The following is a 24560-nucleotide window of genomic DNA, read 5'->3' as shown; positions in this document are numbered from 1 at the left end:
GAAAGTGTGATGGCTCTTACTGACTCCAGAGCTCTAGAACAGAACCTGTGCTCTTTCCACTACCTCGCATGTCCCTTGTGTCTGGGATACAAAGCTAGGAGATCAAATTAGACCTCCTCAGGTTTGTCTGTTCAAGTTGAAGCAGTATTGTGACGACAGCAGCTGGCTGGTGAATGCAGGCCTGTAATGTGGTGTTTGGGACCTGTGGCCAGAGGGCAACATGACAGGGCCAGAGGCTAAAGCCAGATTGGGCTGGGAGTGAGGTGTGGCAGGAGGTGGCAGGGCTTGACGCTCTGGTGGTGGACTGTGGTGCTGGGCCCTCGCCCTAAAGAACCACAGAGGAGAGGTGAGGCCTCGGGAAGTACAGCTCAGGACCAGGGAGGGACCTTCCTACTCCAGCCTCCAGGGCACAGCTGCCCGCCCCACTGTCGTTATGGGCTGTGAGTCTGGGTGAAGGGAATTGTCTCTGTGGTTAAACCCTCAATGATTTGGAGCAGGACATGTTCTTTCATTCTTTAATGCACAGACGTTAGGTGAGCGCTGGGGGGACGAGGCCCTGGCAAGGCACTGGGGTAGAATGGTGGCCTCTCCCCACGGCGAGGATGGCAAAGGCTGATGAACATCGCGAGAGGAGACATTTGGGGAGCTATGGAGCGGCACAGTGGGGCTCCAACCCCCTCTGTGAGTCAGGGAAGGCTTCTCAGAGGATGGGCTGTAAATTACCAGAAGATCGGAAAGTACGGAGAGAGGCAGAGGGGATTTAGTGGGGTCATGTCCAAGCACAGGAGGGAACCTGCTCACAGGGGACAAGGCGAGAGCTGGTCCTGAGAGTTGGGGATGTAGTCGGAGAGGAACACGCCCCAAGGCCAACTCGGGGGTGAGCTGCTAGCAGGGCTCTCCTTCATTTCCCCCACTTTGGCCCCAGCTGGGCCCAGGGCCTGGGGACATTACACAGCCTCAACCACAGGACCAAGAGGAGGGGCAGGGAGAGAGTGGGCTGCTCTGTAGGGCCGAAGGCAGCACACCAGAGGGTCACATATTAAAGCCCAGCCCTTCTCTATCTGTGGAAGGGGCAAAACGAGCAAAAGTGAGAGGAGTTGAAGGGCAGAAAAGGAAACCGGGTGCCCAGGACCTACCGTAGGGGCCTGTGGGCAGGTGGATGTTCGGCTTCGCAGGAGAGGGTGTCGCACAGAGTGACTGCCTTCCCCCCTTCCCCGGGGCTGGGCATCATAGAAACCAGATCCGCTGTCCCCTTAGGCCACCTGCCTCTCCTTTCCACTCACCTGTGGGCCGACCCAGGTGCACAGAACTCCCTTTGACTTCAAAGGCCTTTTCATGCAGTGCCAGGACGATGGGCTCTGGGCCTGGGCAGGTCATCTGCTGCTTGTTTTGATCTTCAGCAGATGCCCAGGTGATCCGGGTGGTGAGAGATGCCTGCACAGCACCTGACTGTCTCATTTCATGTCCCTCAGGAAGTCCCAGAACCCTCAGGCTCTCTCTTCAGTCTCCACCCAATGTTCCCAATGCTGTGGGGTGTCCTCAGTGGGTAAATACTGTAAGACTTCTATTGTGTCAGATGATTGAATGAGTTAATATTTTAATGTATAAAAAAGAAAAGAAAATGCAGAAAAAGTGAACTTTAGGTTGATCATTTTTTGCCATTTTTTTGATGAGCTATTTCTCTAGTGACTGTTAATCAGTCTCTTAACTAGTTGACAGACTCTGGCTTGTTTGAGGATTGTTTCAGTGGAGCATAGCCAGGCCCTCAGTAATGACAGCAACTAGTCAGCTGGGACTTGTCTGCCACCAGCAATGTGACAGTGACTACTAAATCCAGTGAAAATAGTAGTTACAGGAAAACGGAAATAACCTTGGGAATCCAGTAGGTGCGGTTGGCAGGTTGGAAAGAGCCCAGTTGATCTGATGACCCCCAGTTACCATAAGGTGGTTGGGATGCCCCAGAGTCGGAAGAGTAGAAGAAAGAGGCCCATTTGGGGAAGGGGGGGCTTTCTCTCCCACTGGTACTGCAGTTAGAAGAGGTCATCGCAGGGATGTGCTCAGCGTGCTTAAAGGCAAAGGACCATGCTTGGAAAGGAGGCAGCAAGGTCGGACAGAGGGTCTCCCATCCAGGGACCTGGGATCCAGGATGGCTCTGGCCTTCGTTGTATGTTAATCCTCTGGGCTTCCTGTTTTCCTTTTATACAGTGGAAAAATGGTGCTTTCCCCAGGCTGCCTCATAAGGCTGTTAGGAGGCTGAGATGGGACCAGAGCTTTGCTCTGCAAATAAGGGACAGTATGTGTTCCTTATATTAGGAACTAATGTCAACTAGAGAATGTCTAGTACTAGCTTCAGCTTTGTGGTTTATTCTCTGCTCTGCATGGCGTATTTGAGAACACAGTCTAAAAGAAAATTGTCCTTTTTTTAAGTTATTAGAGATCTAGAAGATAATTGAAGTTACTTCACAAAAGTTTCCTAGTGGCCCAGTCCTGTCCTAGGAACAGGGGGAAGGGAGATTGCTCAGGAGAAATTTAAAACAGCTCCTGCTTTCCAGAAGTTTATGGTCCCTGTGGGGAAGTGTGAGGGAAAACAATCTCCATGAACATCTAGGTGCCTTTGCACCTGCTGTGGTCTTTGTCTAGAATCTGCTCCTCTTCCAAACTTTCACCCCAACTTTTTCCCCCAAACTTCATGGAAAACTAGTCATTATTCAAGATTTGTTTTGAGTAATATATTTCTTGGAAAATCTCCTATAAGTTTCCCAGGCATACTTAGATATTTCTTCTTCATTTTTCCCTGCATTTTTTATATTCTTCATTCTTTCAACAGATATTCATCAAATGCCTGCTATGTGGCTTGGGTACTGAGATACAGCAGTGAACCAGATAAAGGTACTAGTGAGTGGGGAAAGAGAGCATAAATAAGTAAATAGATTATGTCAGGTAGTGATAAGGCCTATAAAAAACAATAATGCAAGATAATGACTTGTGTGTTGTCTTCCCTCAAGAGAATGAACATCTGGAGGGCCTGGACTGTGTCTTTTTCTTTCTGTCTCTATGGTCAGTGCACAGCCCTTGAGTGAGTTCAGTAAGTGTGTGCTGAGTCAGTAAGTGAATTCACATCAATGTTGTGTTCAATGAGATGTATACACAGAAAGAACGAGGTGAACCACAGGTGCGCTGTCAGTGAGATTTTCTTCTCTTTTGCCCTAATCCTCGTGCTGTCAGAGCAGAAGCTGAGCCAGCAGGAGGCACAGGCAGGATGGGTGTCAGCAGGACACTGAGCCAGTTTGCTGGAAGAGGCCAAGTGCACAGAATGTGCCAGAATATAGAACCCTTTTAAGTCGGGCCTGCATCCTTTGGGAAATTATCCCAACCAACTGGACTGCCTCCCTTGAGAAACTGCCATTTACATTGATCATTAATATTGATATCAATATCACCTCATTAATATGATATCAGTATCACCTCAGTCTTTCAAAATGCTTTAAAGCTTGCTTGTAATACCCAGACTTATAGCTAGCTGCATGATGCATTTCCTCCAGGCTATAATGATGATCTCTAGGAAGACTTCTAGAAAGTTGTCTCGAATCTCTATGATAGGATGTATTACTTGAGGAAGGTTGGTTCATTCATTCATACAATCATTCATTCAACAAATATTTATTGAACATTTACTATATCAGACCCTGTTGCAGATGCTGGAGATACAGCTCTCCTTCTAGTTTGGAAGCTAGAGGGAGATTGGCATTAAATGAGTAAGTGAATTTTATAGTATATTAAAAGTTGATAAGTGGTAAGGAGAAAAATAAAGCAGAGAAGAGTCATAGAAAATGCTTAAGGAGGGGGGTCCAATTTTGAATTTAGTGATTGGGGAGGGCCTTGTTGAGAAGATAATTTGTGAGCAAACATTTGAAGGAGGTGAGGGCAGAGCCATGAGACTATGCAAAGGAAGGGGAAATGTTCTAGGCAAAGGGAAGAGCAAGAGGGAGAGGTGCTGGGGACACAGGAAGGAGGCCCATTCAGTGAGAGTGGCCTGATTGAGGGAGAGAATGGTTCAGGTGAGTGTCAGAGAAAGCACAGGGTCAGATCCTGGGGCATTGTAGGCCATTATAGGAACTTTGTTTCTGAAATGGGAAGTCATTACAGCATTTTAAGCAGCATAGTGGCATGATCTGACTTACATTTTCATGGCAGTGCTCCAGGGAGGAGGTGATGGTGGCTTAGAACAGGGTTGTAATGGTGGACATGGTGTGATATATCAGATTCTGAAGGATTTCCTGATATTAGATGAAGGGTGTGAAAGAAAGAGGAGTTGGGGATAAAACTGAGGTTTTTTAGCTTGAGCAACTGGAAGATGGGATGGCCATCAGCTGAGATGGGACAAGACTTTGGAGCGTTTTCGGGGAAGAGCAGAAGTTCTTTTTTAGTTGTGTTGATTGAGATGCCTTTTAGATGGCTGGATGGAGATGTCAAGTAGGGAGTTAGCTGTTTGAGTCTGAAGTTTCTGGAGAGGGCCAGCTAGAGATCTCATTTGGGAATTGGGGAACACATGAACAATATTTAAAACCATGAGATTTGAATGAGTGTAGATAGAAAAGAAATTCAAGGACTGTGCATTGGGGCATGTCAATGTTAAGAGGTCTTGGAGATGAGGAAGAATCAGGAAAGGAAACTGAAAGGGAGTAGCCAGTGGGCAGGAGGAGAAAAATGTGCTGTCCTGGAATTGGGGTGAAGGGTTCAATGTGTCAAGTGCTGCTGATAAGTCAGATAAGAACTAAGGATTGACCATTGAAGTTAGCAACATGGAAGTGAAACAAAACAGTTTCAGAGAAGTGTGGGGGAATGGATCACGATTAGAGCAGTTTAAGAGAAAGGCGAAGAAAAAAGAATTGGAAAGAATACGAGACAGTCTTAGAAGTTCGGCTGTAAGTAGGAACAGAGAAATAGGATGGAAGCTGGAGGAGGAAAGGGAGTCAAAAAGTAGGGTTTTCTTTTTTTAAAGATGTGAGGTGATTAAAAATGATTCAGTAGAGAGGAATATTCTGATGAAGCAAGAAAGAGAGGGAAAATTTCTGGAGTGATATCTTCAAGTAGGTGAGAAAGGGGATCTAGTGCAGGGGTTGGCCTTAGGATCACAGACAGTTTATCATATTAAGGGGGATCCGATTATGGACACATGCTGATAAGGGGTAGAGATGGGGTAGGTGCTAGCAGAGATTTTCCGATTGCTTCAGTTTTCTCAGAGAAACCGGAAGTGAGGCCACTGACTGAGCATGAGGATGGGAAAAAACTCTTAGAGGTTGGAGGAGGAATTATAAACAGTCCAGAAGAAGGGGAGATGAATAAACTAATGTAGCAAATGTGGTATTCACTCTGATAATATCTTCTTTCTGATTTTTGTGTTTGCCTTTTTCATTTTTTCCCCTAATAGCTAATGTCCAGCATAATTCTAGCATGCAGTATATGCTAAATAAATATTTGCTCATTTCAGAACTGGAATCATATCTACTTATACCTCAACTATAGCTAACCTTATATTGTACTCACTGTTCTAAGCACCTACCTGTTTAATCCTCATAACAGCTATGTGTATGGCTTTTAGAGCCGTGAGACTAGATGGAATCAACAAGGGAGTGGTATTAGTGTGGTATTAGTGTCTTCAGATTACAGATGATGAAGCAGAGATTTTAAAAGGTCCCACAACCTCATAACTTGCCTGAGGTTGGTCAGCCATTAGGAGACAGAGCAGAGATGTGAATCTCAGCCTGCGTGACTCTCAAACTGTATAACTACTGCCCTGGAGTTCATCTTGTCTTCCGTCTTCATCTTTACAATAAGAGACCCGAGGCCCAGGTTGCTTATCACAAACGTCAAAGCTGAGATTGGAACCAAGCCCTCTTCCAGTTCAGTGTCCTTTCTACCACCATCCGCCTAGATCAATCTTATCTTGGGATCCAGTTCCCATGCCCGTTAGCTACACTTAGTGGTAGCTATATTGTAATGGTCCTTAGTAACCAAGCAACTGGTATTTTGATGAGAGGCTCTTGCCTGCACTGACCCAGCCGTCCAGGAGAGGGCAGTCCTGTGTGCATAAACACGCCTGCCCCACCCTAAGCTTCTTCCTGAAGCCAGAGCGCCTGATTCTTCAGAGAATGTTTGCTTAAAGCAGTGGTTCTCAAGCAGCAGTTCTGTCCCCCACATGGCATTTGGCAATGTATGGAGACATTTTGGGTTGTCATAACTGGAGGAGGGGAGGGAAGAAGATCCTGGCATCTAATGGGTAGAGGCCAAGGAAGCTGCTAAACATCCTACAATGCACAGGACAGGCCTCCATCCCTCCCGCCCCTAACAAAGAATTATCTGACCGCAAATGCCAGTTGCTATGTTGAGAGGTTGAAAAACCCTCCCCTAAAGGAAAACCTTTAAATAGTCTGGTATAATGGAACCAGAAAAATAAATAGATGATGGCTTCAGTAAAGATGTTCAAAAACAAGTAGCCAGTCAAGAATAATTTATGAATTCTGCTTCTGTGCGGAATGCCAAGGGCGTGAAGCCCTGTGTGGATCATGATTTATCCCTTTAGCCATTCTCTACTTGCTGACTGTTGCCATCAGTGTGCCAAGCTGGGATGTATGTGAATGTGCCACTGGCAGCACAGGGCAGCCCCAAGGAAAAACGATCCCCCCTTAGCACCCAGGGCCTTTGTACTTACTTGCCTTTTGTCTGTCAAGGAAATCTTCCCTCCTGTTCTTTGGAAACGTCATCCACCCCCGAACCATGTGTGGTGTTGTAGACCTGTTCTTGCAAACTGTAGTCTGTCCCCGTCACTGGCGACCTTGTGGGGGCATCAGTGTGCATGTTGACTGGCCCCATCACTTCTGCTATTCCAGGAGTGGCTCTCCAAGTCTCCACTCACCTGATCTACCTACACTTGCTTGTTAGTTGTGAGGGGTCACCTCCTTTGGGATTGGGAATGCTTTTCTGAAACACACCCATTTTGGAAAAGCATAAGCATTTATCAGTGCCTTACCTGAACCAGAGATTGCTTCCAAGCCAGAATGAGCCCAGTGTTCAATAAAATATTAACTTCTCTCTGTAAACCAAGCTGCTCCACTATTTCTCACAATGTGACTCTTGTTCAGCAGAACACAGAGCGTGAGTTACTAAGACCAGCCTTAGTCTGTGGAATTAGTTTGCTCTACAGCATGATTATCTTCTCCCACTTCGTTTGCACAGACCCTATTGTGAATGTCTAAAGACACATGAATTATGAACCTAAAAGCAATTTATAGCTGTGAAAGGAAATATGAAACTATCTTTAAATGTTCTTCAAGTTGTAGGTTTTGCCAAAGACCAAAGTGCCATCTTCTTTCTTACAGTAGTTTATTTAAAATACACAGCAGAGGACATCTAGAAATCAAATGCAGTTGCAGAGCTGCGATTTGGTTTTACTAGATCCAAATGGAATTGAATTGAATTGCAGAGCTCATTCAAAGGCTTCTTTAGATGAGAGCAAATAAAGCAGGGTATAACCAGTGAATGGCAGAGCATTGCTGGGGTTACCTCACTGGCCTTGGTTTAATACAGTGTTGTGCTCCTGAAATTTAACAATAATAATAAAAATCATTATCACTTACGTAGCGATATTTCTTTGGGCCAGCACTGACCAGGTAATCCCACTCTACTCTCTCTTGAACTACCACCAGCATATGGGTATTACAGATAAGGATACTAAAACTCCAAGAGGCCAAATAACTTGCCCCAGGCTACCCAAAAATGGGTGAAGCTGAGATTTGAACCTAGAAGGTTAACACTGAGGCCCAGTAGATATTTTAAATGTCCTAGAAGAGTTTGCTCTTGAAATGAAATCTGAAATGAATCCCTTTGAAAAAATGAAGATCCTTGTCTCTTTTATTCAGTCTAAACTTTTGGTGAAGTGGGGTTCTATAACAGAGTCCTAATGGCTTTGTGTGCTTTCATCAACATAAGTTTTGTTTGCATCACTAAGTGTTGTGGTAGAAAAACCATGGGTTTTAGAGTCCAGTGTGTCCAGGTTTATATTCTCCCTCCACTAGTCATGAGCAATGAGACTTTGCAAAAGTCACTTGACCCTTCCAAACCTCAGTTTTCGTATCTGTAAAGTGGGGTGAGTATAGGTCAAGTGCCTTGCAAATTACCTACCAATCAGTCATCATAATTATCCCTGTTAATATTATTCATAAGTTAAATGTGTGTTCTCAATTTTTAGTTTTGCTATGAAGATCTTATATTATGGTGGGTATTTCAAACTTTACTTTGGCATCTGTGTTTTGTGTAATGCCAAAGCCCAGGTATGAGGAAGCATGGCCTGTTGAACCTTCTTCCATACTTAGGAAAACATAGGTATAAAGCATGTTTGTGTTTTAAACTTTAGGAGCTGCACAGGTCATCGAAGGTGGCCAAGTGGAATATAAGCCTCTTTCGGGCATTCGGTATATGTGGTGGTACCATTTAATTGGCCTCATCTGGACTAGTGAATTCATCCTTGCATGCCAGCAAATGACTATAGCTGGGGCAGTGATTACATGTTATTTCAACAGGTAGGTCTAGCATGTTATTCCTATTGATTTGTCTATGTGCTTCATGTTGTGTATCTCAAAAGATATTTTGGAATTTTGACATGACCTCTCGAAAGGGATTGGCAAGAATAAAAGACCAAGCTCAAAATTAGGCAGGATGTTCATTTGGTAGTAAAAAGAAATGTTATATCTTAAATCTGTCACATTTCCAACCTCTTTTACTTTAAGCTAGAAAACCCAGAAGGAAGCCCAACAGGGAAGTATTTGTACAGCTTAGAATTGAAAGATATCCAAAAGAAAGGGTTGACTTCTCCTGTAAATATCCATTCTTACTGACTTCAAACTTTAAAAACATCACTGATCTATTTGGAGCACACTTCAGTAAATTCTGCGAGCTTCATTTCATCCTCTGCAAAATGAGGAGAATGTTTTCTTGGAAAACAATTTTAAACCCTAAGGGAATTGTACATGACTATAAAATATAATTCATGTTCAGATAGTTAAGTGCTAGTGAATTAATTACTTGCTTCTCTGTTTGCTATGATACTTATTTAAGTGTTTATCCTCCTTTACCTCATCAAAATAATTGAGGACACACACACACACACACACACACACACACACACATACACATCTCAACCCTTTACCTTTTTTGTGTGTGCTACTCTCCATGAGGCAAAGATAAAGCCACAGGCAAGAAGAACACAGCCAGTAGAATGACAGGGTTGGACTCAGAACAGGAAGTTTACTCCTATGGGGCTGATCCTCCTCTAATCTCTCAGCCTAAATGAGCAGAAAAACATGAGGGTTCGTGGGGGTAAGAAAGTCAACCAGGGATGATTCATGCCATTGAGCAATTACCTCCTGATGATAAGGAGTACTGTGGGTTTTATTACAGAGGTGCTGTTGGGAGCCTCCATCATTAGAGAACCCATAGGATGCACAAAGGGCTGTAGCCCTTGGCATTGAGAACCTTTGAGCCGTTGGAGGGGGTGGTGTGTGCTGCTTACTCCTGAGTAGAGGAGCAGAGATTATTCTAACCAAATTGGCCAGCAGGTCATATCTCTCTGACAGCAGTGATTTTGTGCTATTTTAGTACCACAAAATCAAAGCATTTTCAATGAGAGCTTTTTATTTAACTTCCAGTGAAGTGACTATCTCCCTATCTCTGTGCATTCCGTGGGAGAGGAGGCTGGTTTGAGCCACAAAAACCTAGAGAGGCTCAGTGTAAAATGTGCTTCCAAAGATTAGTTAAAGGTCTTCCTAAGGAGCAGTTGGGCCCCAGGGCCCCTCCTTCACACCGACAGAAGACAAGACGGGAGCTTTGCTCTCAGGAGAAGTCATCAGAGAGGGTCTGGACGTGGGGCATCTGGCACAGCTGAGGCTGGGGCAAGGCTCTGCACTGAAAGAAGGGGGAGCAAGTGAAAGTCTAAATACTGAATAGTATTCTACCTACTACCAACCCACACTCCACAGCTTAGCCTCCAGGATGTTGACAGCCAGGTTGATATTTCCTTGGCAGGAGATTATCGGATTCTTCTTTGGAGAAATTGTCTAACCCAAAGAAAGGACCTACAGATGGTGCCATGTGGGGGTCCCCCAATGAAATGGCCTGTTTCCCTGACTCTGAACCAGGTCGTGAAACTCACCGGTCAGCAGTCACCCTCGTATAGAACCTCTAATTCACTTTTCAGTGCCTCACTCTTAAATGTGAACTGATAACCAATGATTGTTAAACATTAGAAGAAGCCTCTAGTGAAAGAAAAAGATCAAAATGAACAAAACAAACAGAAAGAACTTAGGGAAAATAGGGACAATGCAGGCAGCAGAAGAAAACTACAACAATGACAACTATAGTATCCTCAGAAAGAACCAAGAAATGTTGCTTCCATAAAATAAGAATAAAAAAAAAAAGAATATTGAGAGAACAAGAAAGACCTCTTTGTAGTTAAAAATATGATTGCAAAGTGATATTTTTCTATTGAGGGATTAAAATATAAAGTTGAAGAACTCTTTCAGAAGGTAGAACAAAAAGATAAAGAGGGGCTTCCCTGGTGGCGCAGTGGTTGAGAGTCTGCCTGCCAATGCGGGGGACACGGGTTCGAGCCCTGGTCTGGGAGGATCCCACATGCCGCGGAGCAACTAGGCCCGTAAGCCACAACTACTGAGCCTGCGCGTCTGGAGCCTGTGCTCCGCAACAAGAGAGGCCGCGATAGTGAGAGGCCCACGCACCGTGATGAAGAGTGGCCCCCACTTGCCACAACTAGAGAAAGCCCTCGCAAAAAAAAAAAAAAAAAAAGATAAAGAGATGCAAAATGGGAGAAAAAGGATAAAAAATCAGAGGCTAATTTAGGACACCCAACATCTGACTAATATGAGTTCCAGAAATAGAGAACAAAGAAAAAAGAAGGGAAGAAATTATCAAAATTTCCCAGAGCTGGAGGACATGAGTAAAGAGAAGATCCCAGAAGCTTTACAGAGAAAAACAGATCACAGGCAAGATATCAAGAACTAGAATGGGTAAAAGACCTATATACTGAAAACTATAAAACTTTGATGAAGGAAATTGAAAATGAAACAAATAAATGGAAAGATATCCTGTGTTCATGGATTGAAAGAATTAATATTGTAAAAATGTCCATACTACCCAAAGCAATCTACAGATTTAATGCAATCCTGATCAAAATACCCATGACATTTTTCACAGACGTAAAACAAATAATCCTAAAATTTATATGGAACCACAGAAGACCCCAAATAGCCAGAGCAATCTTGAAAAAAAGAACAAAGCTGGAGGTTTCACACTCCCTGACTTCAGACTGTACTACAAAGCTACAGTAATCAAAACTACAAAGCTACAGTGGCATAAAAACAGACACATAGATCAACAGAACAGAATAGAGAGCCCAGAAATAAACTCATGCACTTATGTTCAATTAATTTATGACAAAGGAGGCAAAAATATACAATGGGGAAAAGAAAGTCTCTTTAATAAGTGATGCCAGGAAATGGACAGCTACATGTAAAAGAATGAAATTAGAACATTTTTGCACACTGTATACCAAAATAAACTAAAAAGGATTACAGACCTAAATGTAAGACTGGAAACCATAAAACTCGCAGAAGAAAACAGGCAGAACACTCTTTGACATAAGCCATAGTAATATTTTTTGGATCTATCGCCTCAAGCAAAGGAAACAAAACCAAAAATAAACAAATTAAACTTAAAAGCTTTTGCACAACAAAGGAAACCATCAGCAAAATGAAAAGACAACCTACTGAATAGGAAAGATATTTGTAAATGATATGACCAATAAGGAGTTAATATCCAAAATATATAAAGAAGTCATACAACTCAATATCAAAAAACTAAAGAACCCAATTTAAAAATGGGCAGAAGACCTGAATAGATATTCTTCCAAAGAAGACATACAGATGGCCAACAGGCACATGAAAAGATGCTCAACATTGCTAATGATCAGAGAAATGCAAATCAAGACCGTGAGAGATCACCTCACACCTGTCAGAATGGCTGTTGTCAAAAGGACCACAAATATCCAGTGTTGGCAAGGACATGGAGAAAAGGGAACCCAAGTACACTGTTGGTGGGAATGTAAATTGGTGCAGCCACTATGGAGAACAGTACGGAGCTTCCTTAAAAAACTAAAAATAGAACTACCATATGATCCCACAATTCCACTGCTGGGTATACATCCAAAGAAAATGAAAACACTGATTCAAAAAGAAATATGCACCCCAGTGTTCAGGCAGAATTATATACAACAGCCAAGATATTGAAGCTACCTAAGTGTCCATCAGTAGATGAAAGGATAAAGAAGATGTGGTATATTTATACAATGGAATATTAGCCATAAAAAAGAATGAGATTTTGCTATTTTGAAACAACATGGGTGGACCTGGAGGGGATTATACTTAGTGAAATAAATTAGAGAAAGACAAATACTATATGTTATCACTTACATGTGGAATCTAAAAAATAAAACAAATGAATGACTATAACAAAACAGAAACAGACCTACAGATTTAGAGAACAAACTAGTGGTTTCCATTTGGGAGAGGGAAGTGGAGAGGGTCAAGGTAGGGATAGGGAATTAAGAGGTACACACTACTATGTATAAAATAAATAAGTTACAAGATATATTGTACAACACAGGGAATACAGCCAATATTTTATAATAACCTTAATGGAGTATAATTTTTAAAAATATTGAATCACTGTGTTGTACACCTGAAACTAATATTGTAAATCAACTGTACTTCAATAAAAAGTAAAATTAAATTTAAAAAAAAAAACTAGAATGAGATCTGATGTTCAACAACAACTCTGAAGCAGGGAGACAGTGGGACAAGGCTGTCAAAATTCTAAGGAAAGATTATTTCCAACCTAGAATTCTAGACCTACTCATACTATCAGTCAAGAGTAAAGGAGGATAAAGTCCTGTTCAGGCATACAACATCCCAAAAGATTTCCTCCCCACATCCTTTCTCCACTGAAACTAATGAGTAAGCCAGGGAGGAAAGCATGAGTTTCAGGAAATGGGCTCCAACACAGTGAAGAAAAGAAGGGAATCCCCAGGAGGGTAGCTAGTCAGCAGGTATAGAGCACAACCAGTCCAAGGAGGAGCTGGAGAGCAGTGGGCTCCAGGAGGGATGTCTCCAAGAAAAAATAAAAAGGAAGCTGAGAGAATATCAGATGTGTTGTTTGAACATGTGGAGAAAAAATTTATACTTTGGTGAAGGATTTGGTGAAGTCCATGGAAAACCAAGCAAATAAAAAATGTGAAACATTATTAACTTAAGGAAAAACCAAAAGTTGTACAGAAAAGGAAATATAATCAGAATACACTGTTTGAATTAGTTGTATTAGTTTTTATGTACTGATTTTATTTTATATATGTACTGATAATGTAAACCCTAAACATTAACTAAAACATAGTGGTGAAAGATTGAAAGTTTTTTCTCTAAGATCAGAAACAAGACAAGAGTGCCCACTCTTACCATTTCTATTCAACATAGTACAGGAAGACCTAGCCAGAGCAATCAGGCAAGAAAAAGGGGGGGAAAATGCATCTAAATCAGAAAAGAAGAAGTAAAATTACCTTTGTTTGCAGATGATATGATCTTATATATAGAAAATCCTAAAGACTTCATTAGAAAACTGTTAGACTTAAATCAATGAATTCAGTAAAGTTTCAGGATACAAAATCAGCATACAAAAAATGGGTGCATTTCTATACTCTAACAACAAAATATCTGAAAAAGAAATAAAGAAAACAATCCCATTCACAATAGCATCAAAAACAATAAAATATTTAGGAATAAATTTAACTAAGGAGGTGAAAGATCTGTTTACTGAAAAGTACAAGGCTCTGATGAAAGAAAGACACAAACAAATGGAAATATATCCTGTGTTCATGGATCAGAAGAATTAATATTGTTAAAATATCCATATTACCCAAAGCCATCTATAGATTTAATACATTCCCTATCAAAATTTCAATTATATTTTCCACAGAAATAGAAAAAAAATCCTAAAATTTGTATGGAATCACAAAAGATCCCAAATAGCCAAAACCATACTGAGAAAGAAGAACACACCTGGAGGCATCATACTTCCCAATTTCAAACTATACAACAAAGCTATAGTATTGTATGGTACTATATGAACAGTATGGTACTGGCATAAAAATAGACCCATAGATCAATAGAAGAGAACTGAGATCCCAGAAAGGGGAAAGGATAATATCTTCAATAAATGTTTCTGGAAAAATTGGATAACCCCATGAAGAAGAATAAAATTAAACCCCTGTATTACACTGTTCACAGAAGTTAATTCAAAATGGTTTAAAAACTTAAAACATAAGAACTAAAACCATATAACTCCTAGAAGAAAACATAAGGGAAAAGCTCCTTGACATCAGTCTTAGAAATGATTTTTTGAATATGACACCAAAAGCACAAGCGACAACAGCAAAAATTAGTGAGACTACCTCAAACTAAAAATCTCTACACAGTAAAAGAACCAGTCAACAAAATGAAAGGGCAACCTATGGAATGGGAGAAAATATTTGCAAATTGTATGTCTGATAAGCTGTTAAAAAACAAAATATATAAAGAACTCACACAACTCAATAGTAAAAAAAAAAAAAAAATCCAGTTAAAAAATGGGCAGAGGAACTGAACTTCTTTTCCAAAGAAGACATACAAATAACCAACAGGCACATGAAAATGTGCTCAACATCACTAATCATCAGGGAATGCAAATCAAAACCACAATGAGATATCACCTTATACCTGTTAGAATGGCTATCATCAAAAGGACAAGAGATAACTGTTGGCAAGGATGTAGAAAAGAGGGAGCCCTTGTGCACTGTTGGTGGACATATAAATTGGTACAGCAATTATGGAAACAGTATAACAGTATGGAGGTTCCTCAAGAAATTAAAATCAGAACTACTATACAATCCAGCAATCCCACTTCTTGGGTGTATATCCAAAGGAAATAAAAAAATTATCTTGAAGAAATATCTTCACTCCCATGTTCACTGCAGCACTATTCACAGTAGCCAAGGTATGGGAACAACCTAAGTGTCCATCGAAAGGTGAGTGGATAAAGAAGATGTGATATATATAATGGAATATTATTCAGCCATGAGAAGGAAGGAAATCCTGCCATTTGCAGCAACATGGATGGACCTTGAGGGCATTATGCTAAGTGATATAATTCACAGAAAAACAGTTACTGGATGATATCACTTATATGTGGAATCTAAAAAAGCTGAACTCACAGAAACAGAGTAGAATGGTGGTTACCAGGGGCTGGGGGTAGGGGAAAGGGGAGATAACTGGTTAAAGGGTACAAACTTCTAGATAGAAGATGAATAAGTTCTGGGGATCTAATGTACAGCATGGTGATTATGCTTAATAAGACTGTATTATATACTTGAAAGTTGCTAAAAGAGTAGATCTTAAATGTTCACACCACAAAAAAGAAACAGTTAAGTATATGAGGTGATGGAGGTGTTAGCTAACGCTATGGTGGTAATCACTTTTCAATATGTAAGTGGATCAAATCAACACATTGTGTACCTTGGACTTACATAATGTTATATGTCAATTATATCTCAATAAAGCTGGGAAAAAAACATTAAAAACTTCAGTGTAATTATGTTGAGAAGAAGAGGGGTGGGAAAATGAGTGTGTTGGGGAGTTTAGGCTGTGTAGGAGAATGAAACCTGCATCTTCCATGGTGGGAAGTCGGTTGACAGTCTCTGAGGCTGAAAAAAAAAATCAAGAAATAGCAGTAAGAACAAGTAATTTAGAAGTGTGAGGGTGAGTTCCAGAAGAAACAGTTAAAATATTACCTCCAGGGAGAGAAAATTAGTGGTGGGGAAAGAAAACTGTTGTTTTTCCTGTTACGCCTAGCAGTACTATTTGACTTTTTAAGATATTTCATATATTTGATAAAAATAAACAAACTAATTCAAAATAAAATGCATGCTGATTTATTTTTAGCACTACTATTTCATTTATTAAAGAGTTCTGCATTCTTTTTGACCGTGTGCTAATTTTGAAACCTCAAGGTTTTTCCTTATCTCAGGGCTCACAATTCTTTGATCTCATGTTCTAGCCTGCACGCAGGGTGAGAATTAAATATAGCCAGAGTGCATTCATCTCTGTCATTCATTTAAGCAGTAAGAGGGCTGAAGAGTTCATACAAAGACCATCAAGTACCAGGACATGGGCAACCTGTGTAATTTCCCTTTTACAACCATTTGCTTGAAGAGGGGTCAACTGAGAGCCATAAAGATGTGGCTGAGGTGTGATAGGAAGGAACCAGCACCGCTCAGTTTGGAGAAGGGACGCGTGAGGCATGACTTCATCCTTTGCAACTGTACAAAAGATGGCTTCCAGCTGCTTTGGATTTGCTGAGGAGGAAGTGAGGAAGTGGAATCACAGCGGAGCCTAAGGAATTTAGGTAGGAGACAGATGAGTTTCCTAACCCTGACAAGAGCTGCCGAGGACCTGTTCTTCATAGCAAAGAGCTTCCATTTTCTTTGGGACTGGAAAGATGAATCTCACAGCTTCCCCACAGTCATCACCATCCCATCTTGCAGTAGTTTTGCCGAAAGAAATATCAGGAAAGGACAAGGTCTCTGCAGGGACACACCATGCTCCTTTTCTCAGGACCAGATTGACATTGGAGGCCATCCATCCTGTGCAGCCTGGTCCTTGTCCAGGAGCCGTAGCACAAAATGCATTTTCCATACTGTTGAAGAGTTCTCAGTGAGCGCTAGGCTGGATCTAACCGGAGCTAAAACGTGCCTCTAGGACCCCGAAGTCGCTGGATTCGACTTATGCTCTACTGTCCAAGCAAATAGTAGTTGCAAAACAGCACTTACGTACCATGACTCAGAGGCGCTACAGACTTGGATGAATGGAACCATTAAATGCTTTGCCCAGTGACTTGAGCTGATGCAATGTCCTGGGGCCCTGGCTCCACTGCACAGGGCCAGGCACCTTTAGCACTCAGCAGCCACAAGTTTAAAAGTAGGGGAGCTAGGCGTGTGGGGCGCATCCTCGAATCTCCTGCTCTCTCACACTGCCCAGGGTCTTCCTACTGCCACCACCCACAGAACCCGGTGGAAGATGCTCAGCACACAGTACTCCCTAGAGACAGAGGCGTAGGCCTGACGGGAAGCCCTAGCATCCTCACAAGCCCATCACTGAGCTGCCCAATACACCCCTCGCTGCATTGCAGTCCCGAACGCCAATTCTCAAAATATGGTCAAGTCTCAGTTTAAGCTTCACCAGGTGTAATCAGAGCCTCTTCCTGAAGGCAGTTTTTGCTGGTTGTGAAGGTAACAGAGATGAAGGCCCCAGCCACATGCATAGCGGAGGAGGGATGATAAGATGATGTTACCTTTGAACATGGAAAAAAGGTCTAGGGAGAGAAAGTGGGGACTCCAAGACCCTCCACTGATTGACCTTTCCCTGTAGGGTGGCATTTAGTTCTCAGGGCGGGTATTGAGTGACTCCTGGCTCCACAAGCTGGCCTGGTCTGTGAGCTGGCCTTCTTTTCAGGTTTTCTCTCGCATGTGGTGACTCAGCTTTTGGAATGTCTACATCTTCTTCCAGCCAAGCCCTGGAGGGGCTGGAGCCGTCACTGGGGTGCAACATGGATGAGGGCAGTCCAGACAATGCAGACACTCCTCTGCCTGAAATGGTTAATCCCATCCCAGCAAAACCTCAGAAAGCGGATGCCTAACCCCAAACTTCAGTACCTGGAGGACCAGCCCCCAAGGCCCTGTTCACAATGGCCTGTGAATCCTTTGTTTCCCTACCAGATGGAAAGCAGGTGCTGCCCTCTTCTCCCTGCATCCCCTCTTGAGCACCATAATATGTTCTAAGGCACATGAATCTCCTAAATGGGAAAGTAAACATTCTGCCTTTTAAAAAAAAGAATGAGGAAAGGGAAAAAAAAATGTGTCAGATTTTCCTGGCTGTGCTACTTTTCTAGTTTATCAGATCTAAATGAATTCATATCAGCAATAGCTTCCCTGGTATTTCCTATTTTCAACAATATTGAGTTGAAACACACATCGCCCTTTTTGTGGCACAACTGGATTGCAGTTATTCTGCTCCCAATATTACTTTCATATTCTCTATCCCTTCCTGGATGATTTAAGTAACAGCAAAATACGGCTGTTGCCAACTCTTGAAACATTTCTGGCCAATTTCCTTTTCCTCCCTCAAAACCTAGATTCTTGTCAAAACCTTAATTCATAGTGACTTATTAGCAACCAGAGCAAGTTGTAGAATAATCCATTATGAAGAAAGCAAGCTTCACTTGGAATCAGTGAAGTAGCTTTTCGGAAAGGGCCTCATTTTCTAGAACTGGCATCAGAGGGTCGGGGGAGGGGTTGCATCAGCCCTCCCTCCTTTGTTTTATCTTACAGGTTTGAGTAGGGGATATGCCCATTCTGTTCTTTTTCACTTTTTTTCCTGCCTGTGAAACTGACTTTTGCATTCTTGAGAGCTGTGTCATGACAAGTCCCGTAAATGATTCACAGTGAAGTGACCTTTTCAGAGCAGAGTAGAAATCAGCTGGGTTTCAGGAGCTTGGAGCTGTGTGAAAGCCAGAACGTTTCCTCCCTTCACTGTAAGCTGGTTCCTCTCTGGCTGCCAATCCTGGTCATGTGATTTGGTGGTGATTTTAATCACCGAGCTAATACTGGCAATATTTACAGATGCATGTGTATAATTTAAACGTTGGGGATTATTATATAATTAAACTTCTGAAAATGAAAATGGGATCAATACGCAATTTAATGGATTGGTGGAGGTGGTAGGCGTGGTAAAGAGGAAAACTTATTTAACTCATCAGTATTTTTTTTTAATTTTCTGTTCCATGTTTGTAACATTGAGCGCCACCAAAAGGAATTAACTTCGTCCAAGAAATCATTTAACCTTAGCTACCAAGGAGTGTAAAAATTTTGCCAAATGCGGATGACGTCCCTGCTTTCTAAATTGTTAGTACCACAGATGATTGGAACCAGAGAGAAGTTTCTCGTTTCTTTCTAAATAGTGTTTTTTAAATGCTGTCTTTTTTTCTCCTGTTCCCAGAAATAAAAATGACCCTCCTGATCGCCCGATCCTTTCATCTCTCTCCATTCTTTTCTGCTACCATCAGGGAACAGTTGTCAAAGGGTCATTTTTAATCACTGTGGTGAGGATTCCAAGAGCCGTTCTCATGTACATCTATAACACTCTGAAAGAGAAGGTAAGGCAGCACCCTAAAACAGAGTGCGCTCCGTGTTTGGGTTACAGAAAAGTTAATCGCTGGAAAACTACACTGGGTCCCGGGACAGGAATGTGACCTGTGCCAGTGGCCGTTCAGAAAGCTCCAGTGTTCTTCAGGTCCCATCCCCCCACCCCCAGCAATCTTTTTGTCCCTGTCCCTGTTTTGTTCATAGCTTTGTTTGTTGGATTTTCTCCAATGTGGTGGCAGAGGTGGGGTGGAGAGGGCATAACTCTGAGTTTACTGGTTTTCCTTCTTATTTAAATGCTGAACAAATGGGAGGAATTCTTAAGATGCAATTTAAGCAAGTTTTTACGGACATTTATCCTGCTTTATTTTTTAAAGAAAGAAAAGTACACTATAAGATAAGAATAATGTTTGTTTGTTTCTGTTTTAATGCTAAAATATTCCCCACCTTTTCTGTTTCCTGGAGGGTGACCTGGGGAGTTGCTGGGGTGTGTGTGTGTGTGTGTGTGTGTGTGTGTGTGTGTGTGTGTGTGCGCACGCACGTGCTTGATAGTTAGAAATGGGCAAGCTGACCTCAATCTCAGCTCAAAAGACAGAAAACTGTGGGGCTTTTGTGCCTGGGGGCTTTTCTCCTCCCTGGTTTTTATTTCCATGCACATTTGGTTATGAATGGCAGTGGAAACCAAAACACCAGGAAAACAGCTGTTCTCATGGTATTTCTGGCCTGCCAAACAAGGGAAGGTTGGACTTTCCCCAACTTTTCTGTTCTCACACAATGTTAATCTCCACCCCATCCCCACCTCAGCGTTGGTGACTCGGTCAGAGTTTCTCAAACGTGCCTGAGTCCAACCTTTTGGGTATACGTATGTGCTCTTAGTTAATTGGGGAAGTTTTACATGTGGGTTCATAATTATACTTTAGAATTGTTTTTGTTTGCTCTTTTAAGCAGAAATCTGAATTGTTGATATTTAAGTCTGTAATCAAGATTTAAGATTAGTATATTAATTAGGAACAATTGATTGAATTTCGCATAAAATTATCTAGCTTCCTCATCTTGAAATGCATGCTAAGCCGTTGCCCCTGATCAGAGGGTATTTTCTTGTATTTCTGCTGAAGTACTGCTTAGCTACATGTCTGTGACTTGAAGAAGCATTTGCACATCCAGGACAAATCAAGCTACTCCGGCTCTTGCATTTTGAAATTGATCCTTCAATCTTAGGAAACTTGGGAGAAGGATTTCTTGAAGAACAGAGCAGCTTTTTTATTTTAAATATATTCATATAGCTTATATATATTAAATATATTCATATTTAGGTATTATAGGTATATGTATGCATTAGTAATAGATACTCACAAATTAATGAGCAGTAGGGGACTAGCTATCTCCCCTAGAGCTAAACACCTGAAATTCTTTGGGGAAACAGCCTCCATAAATCTGAAAGAGAAGTTAGTGGGTCATCCTCTCTGGCAGAGGTCTAAAAGGTTATTTATCACTCGCCAGATCCCATAAGGACTAAGGGGCCAAACTCCCTTTTAGTGGTGTCACTGTTGGAGAAATGTGTCCTTTCTTAGGTTAAAAAAAAATGGTCTTCCTCAGCAACCTGACAGCCCCATACTGTACCTACAATTTAAACATTTCACACGGCCACTGTGAGACCCTTCTTACATTAAGTGGCTTATTTACAACCATGGCCAGGCTGAAAAGTATCCAGGTCAAATTTCATCCAATTGAATTAACATTGGGACAAGAAAATGTCCATGTAAGGCTGAGTTATTCCTGGGGTCCTCAAAGAGAACTATTTCAGGATTGTTTTCAGGGATCCTCCACTCTGGGTCTGGGCACATTCAATCACCCCTTCCCCCAACAAGTTTCGTTAAATTATTCATTCCTGAGTTATACACAAGTTCAAGTTATATTTCGAAGGACTAATTTATTCCTAAAAATTTAGCCCTGAAAGTCTCACTATAGGATGTATTTCCAAAAAAATTAAACTTGACTCTTTTTTTATGTGGACACGTAACTAGTATCTACAGTGCATTAGTTTTATTGTCTCAGGGATGTGAATTTTTCATGAATACAGACTTTGGTTTGAAAAAGCAGAGTTTATAATTGAAGACACTTAGGGGAAGGTGAAGAGGGAAGAGAGATTCTTTTTTTTTTTTACTAGAACCAGGAGGTCTAGTTCACCTTTGCTAGTAAATATGGACTAACCCATTTCCCTTTCTGCTGAAGTCAACAGCAGTCCTAACAGGTAAGCCCACAGGAGAGAAACCTTGCTCATCAGTAGTAGTAATGATAATAATTAGTAGTAGGAGTAGCATATACAGAATAGAAGAACTTCTCTACCGAGTGAGAACTGCTGCAGTGCTTCCCCAGGTACGTGGGTCTCCAAGTAGGAACATGGTATGTTCACAGAAACTGCCTGCTTACCTCTTTCCTGTGTTGTTTCTGACACTGATCCTTTCATTCTTAACCTGACCCCAGCAGCACGGTGCCTGGTCGAGTTGTGTGTCTCGTTGCTGCTACTGCTGCTTCCGGTGTCTTGACAAATGCCTGTGCCATTTCAACCAGGTATGTCTCCTGCCACGTGCCCCAGGGACACAGGGAGGGGCCTGCCAGTGGGCATCATCTCTTAGGTCAGGGATTGGCCAATTTTTCTGTAAAGGCCAGATTGTGTAAAAGTTTTCAGCTTTTGGGTCATTCAGTTTGGGTCACGACTACTCAGCTCTGCTGCGGCAGCAAGAAACAGCCATAGGCAAGATGTAACAGGATGGGTCCGACTGTGTTCCGGTAAAACTTTACCTGTGGGCACTGAAATCTGAATTTTGTATTTTTCATGTGTCAAGAAATATTCTTCTTTTGAATTTTTCCAGCTATTTTTTTTTTAAAGTAACTATTTCTTTTTTTCTTTAATTTTATTTATTTATTTATTTATTTATGGCTGTGTTGGGTCTTCGTTTCTGTGCGAGGGCTTTCTCTAGTTGCGGCAAGTGGAGCCACTCTTCATCGCGGTGCGCGGGCCTCTCACTATTGCGGCCTCTCTTGTTGCGGAGCACAGGCTCCGGACGCGCAGGCTCAGTAGTTGTGGCTCACGGGCCCAGTTGCTCTGCGGCATGTGGGATCTTCCCAGACCAGGGCTCGAACCCGTGTCCCCTGCACTAGCAGGCAGATTCTCAACCACTGTGCCACCAGGGAAGCCCTCCAGCTATTTTTAAAATGTGAAAATTATTCTTAGCTCTGGCCAGAGGGAAGCACTCTGTGTCTGATGAATCTGGCTCCTCAGCTGTAGTTTGCAGACCTTTACCTTAGAACTTTAGGTCATTAATGCCATTCTTCAAATTCTGAAAGAAATGTGTCTCTCTTTTCAGAAATAAAAAGAGGAGGGGCTTTAGAAACTCTAACACAAGGCGTGTGTATCAACTGAGAGCTAATTTTCAATGTCTTCTCCAAGAACTATAATTTTCCTGAAATAGGAAAAGAATTGCCTCCCTAATTTTTATATATTTTTGCCAGCCTTTCCCTTTCAAGCTATAAATACTCCTTTGAAAATCAGAAAAATTGCATATTGTGATTGTTTGAATTTCAGATTTTTTTTCTCCTGAGTCTTTCAAACTGATGGAAATTTAAATATATGTTTTATTTTTCTGTAGATAATTTAGGAAATTTTAATAACCCTTAGTAAAATTTACACAAAGCATTATTTTTATAAGTCAGCAGGCTGTTTTATACTTTGTCTCACTTAGAAAAGTACTTCTTATTATTGCCCCTCTTCCTAATAAATATACCAGTAGAAGTAAAGGGACTAATTAGGCCATCTATGTTTAATGTCTTGTAAGTGGCATTAAGAATATCTTTCATTGTTCAGGGGAGATTGTAGTCGTCTTGTAGTAAAACCCTATATTTAAGGCTCTTCTTAAGAATCTTGGAATACATTTTAGAGTGTATTTAGTTTTCACTTGGATCACTTCAAGCCAGCATGTATAAAACACAGTAAAATACCACAGCACCTTCAGAATGGTGGGTCCTGTAGCAAAGTCAGGCCAAACTCTATGAGTGTCTTGTCACAGTGTAATATGCCAGTCTCTCTCTCCTAGAACTCTGTGCACATATCCAGATACCAACTTATTCCACAAAGATTTTGAGATGCATTACAAAAAAGTACTGTGATAAAATATACGTACGTGAAAATCAAGCTAAGAAACATATAGACAGACGAAAAAGACAAAAGCAGTGGGACCATTGATATACTAATATTTTGGCCACATGGCCCTTTAAGAACTGAAGGTTGAGTTGCAGTGCCCTCATTGTATTATGTAAATTCAGGTTCTTTCCATGTCCCTCGTTCACTGCCCCATGGAAGCCTAGGGGCTCCCTGTGGGTGCTGCAGGGACCACCACTTCAGGAGGGGAAAGAAATGGGTGAGGAGGAGGAAAGGTGGGTTCTGGGCCCATACCACCACCAACACCACCACCACCAGCACCACCACCACCACCACCACCACCAGCACCACCAGCACCAGCACCAGCACCACCACCACCACCACCACCACCACCAGCACCACCACCACCACCCACCCCTGCCTTGCAACCAGAGCAGCTCCACTTTTATCTGGTTTAGGAGTGAGATTCCACTGAAGGTTTCATTTGAAGACAGGCTCTGCTGCTTGAACATGTTTGAAAGCCACTGTCTCATACCATGTTCATGTTTGTTTTCTCTGCCCTCTTATCCTAAGTGATGTATTTGCTGCATTCTGAAGTTTCAGCACCTTATATTAGCCCAGTACCTTTTCTTTGGGGAGTTCAAAATGTTTCCAAGATCCTAAGTAGTGTTAGTATTAATCACACTATAATTACCATTATAAAGGGGAGGAATCCTTATAACAGATTTACAGTGGGAATGATTGTCCCTGAATCACAGAAAGGCTCAGCTAGCCTCGGGGATCCAGCTCATAGTGAATCAGTGTTGCAAACAGGGATAGGTCTTCTGGATTCTGTTCATGGTGCCCGTGCACTAGGCCTGGGCCTAAACCAGCTGTCGGAGCAGCTTTAACGTGGGGTGACTCCTACAGGACTAGGCACTGCCAGCTGATGTGGGCACCACTGGGAGGCCTAAGGGTTAGGAGATTGAGAAAGAAGAGAAGGAAGAATGGAGAAGAAAGAAAGAAGTGACGTGAATATTGGCGGGGAGGGAAAGGTCACCTCTAGTCTAAATC

General features: G+C 41.9%; 1 protein-coding gene across 7 annotated transcripts in view; it reads left to right on the top strand.

The window, feature by feature from the left end:
* Nucleotides 1-24560, top strand: part of SLC44A3 (solute carrier family 44 member 3) — a 91957-nt gene that overhangs the window by 35657 nt on the left and 31740 nt on the right. For 5 of the 7 annotated variants that reach the window (XM_061183845.1, XM_061183850.1, XM_061183844.1 and 2 more), the window contains exons 10-12: nt 8414-8579; nt 19206-19362; nt 21833-21919. In XM_061183845.1, the coding sequence (XP_061039828.1) occupies nt 8414-8579; nt 19206-19362; nt 21833-21919 (410 nt within the window). Of the gene's footprint in view, nt 1-8413; nt 8580-19205; nt 19363-21832; nt 21920-22716; nt 22823-24560 lie in introns of those variants that run through there. The other 2 variants (XM_061183849.1, XM_061183846.1) reach the window with 2 other exon arrangements.

The sequence above is a fragment of the Eubalaena glacialis genome, chromosome 3, assembly GCF_028564815.1.
Source record: "Eubalaena glacialis isolate mEubGla1 chromosome 3, mEubGla1.1.hap2.+ XY, whole genome shotgun sequence".
NCBI classification, from domain to species: Eukaryota; Metazoa; Chordata; class Mammalia; order Artiodactyla; family Balaenidae; genus Eubalaena; species Eubalaena glacialis.
The sequence above is the reverse complement of the archived record's forward strand: the minus strand, read 5'-3'. Positions and strand labels throughout refer to the sequence as shown.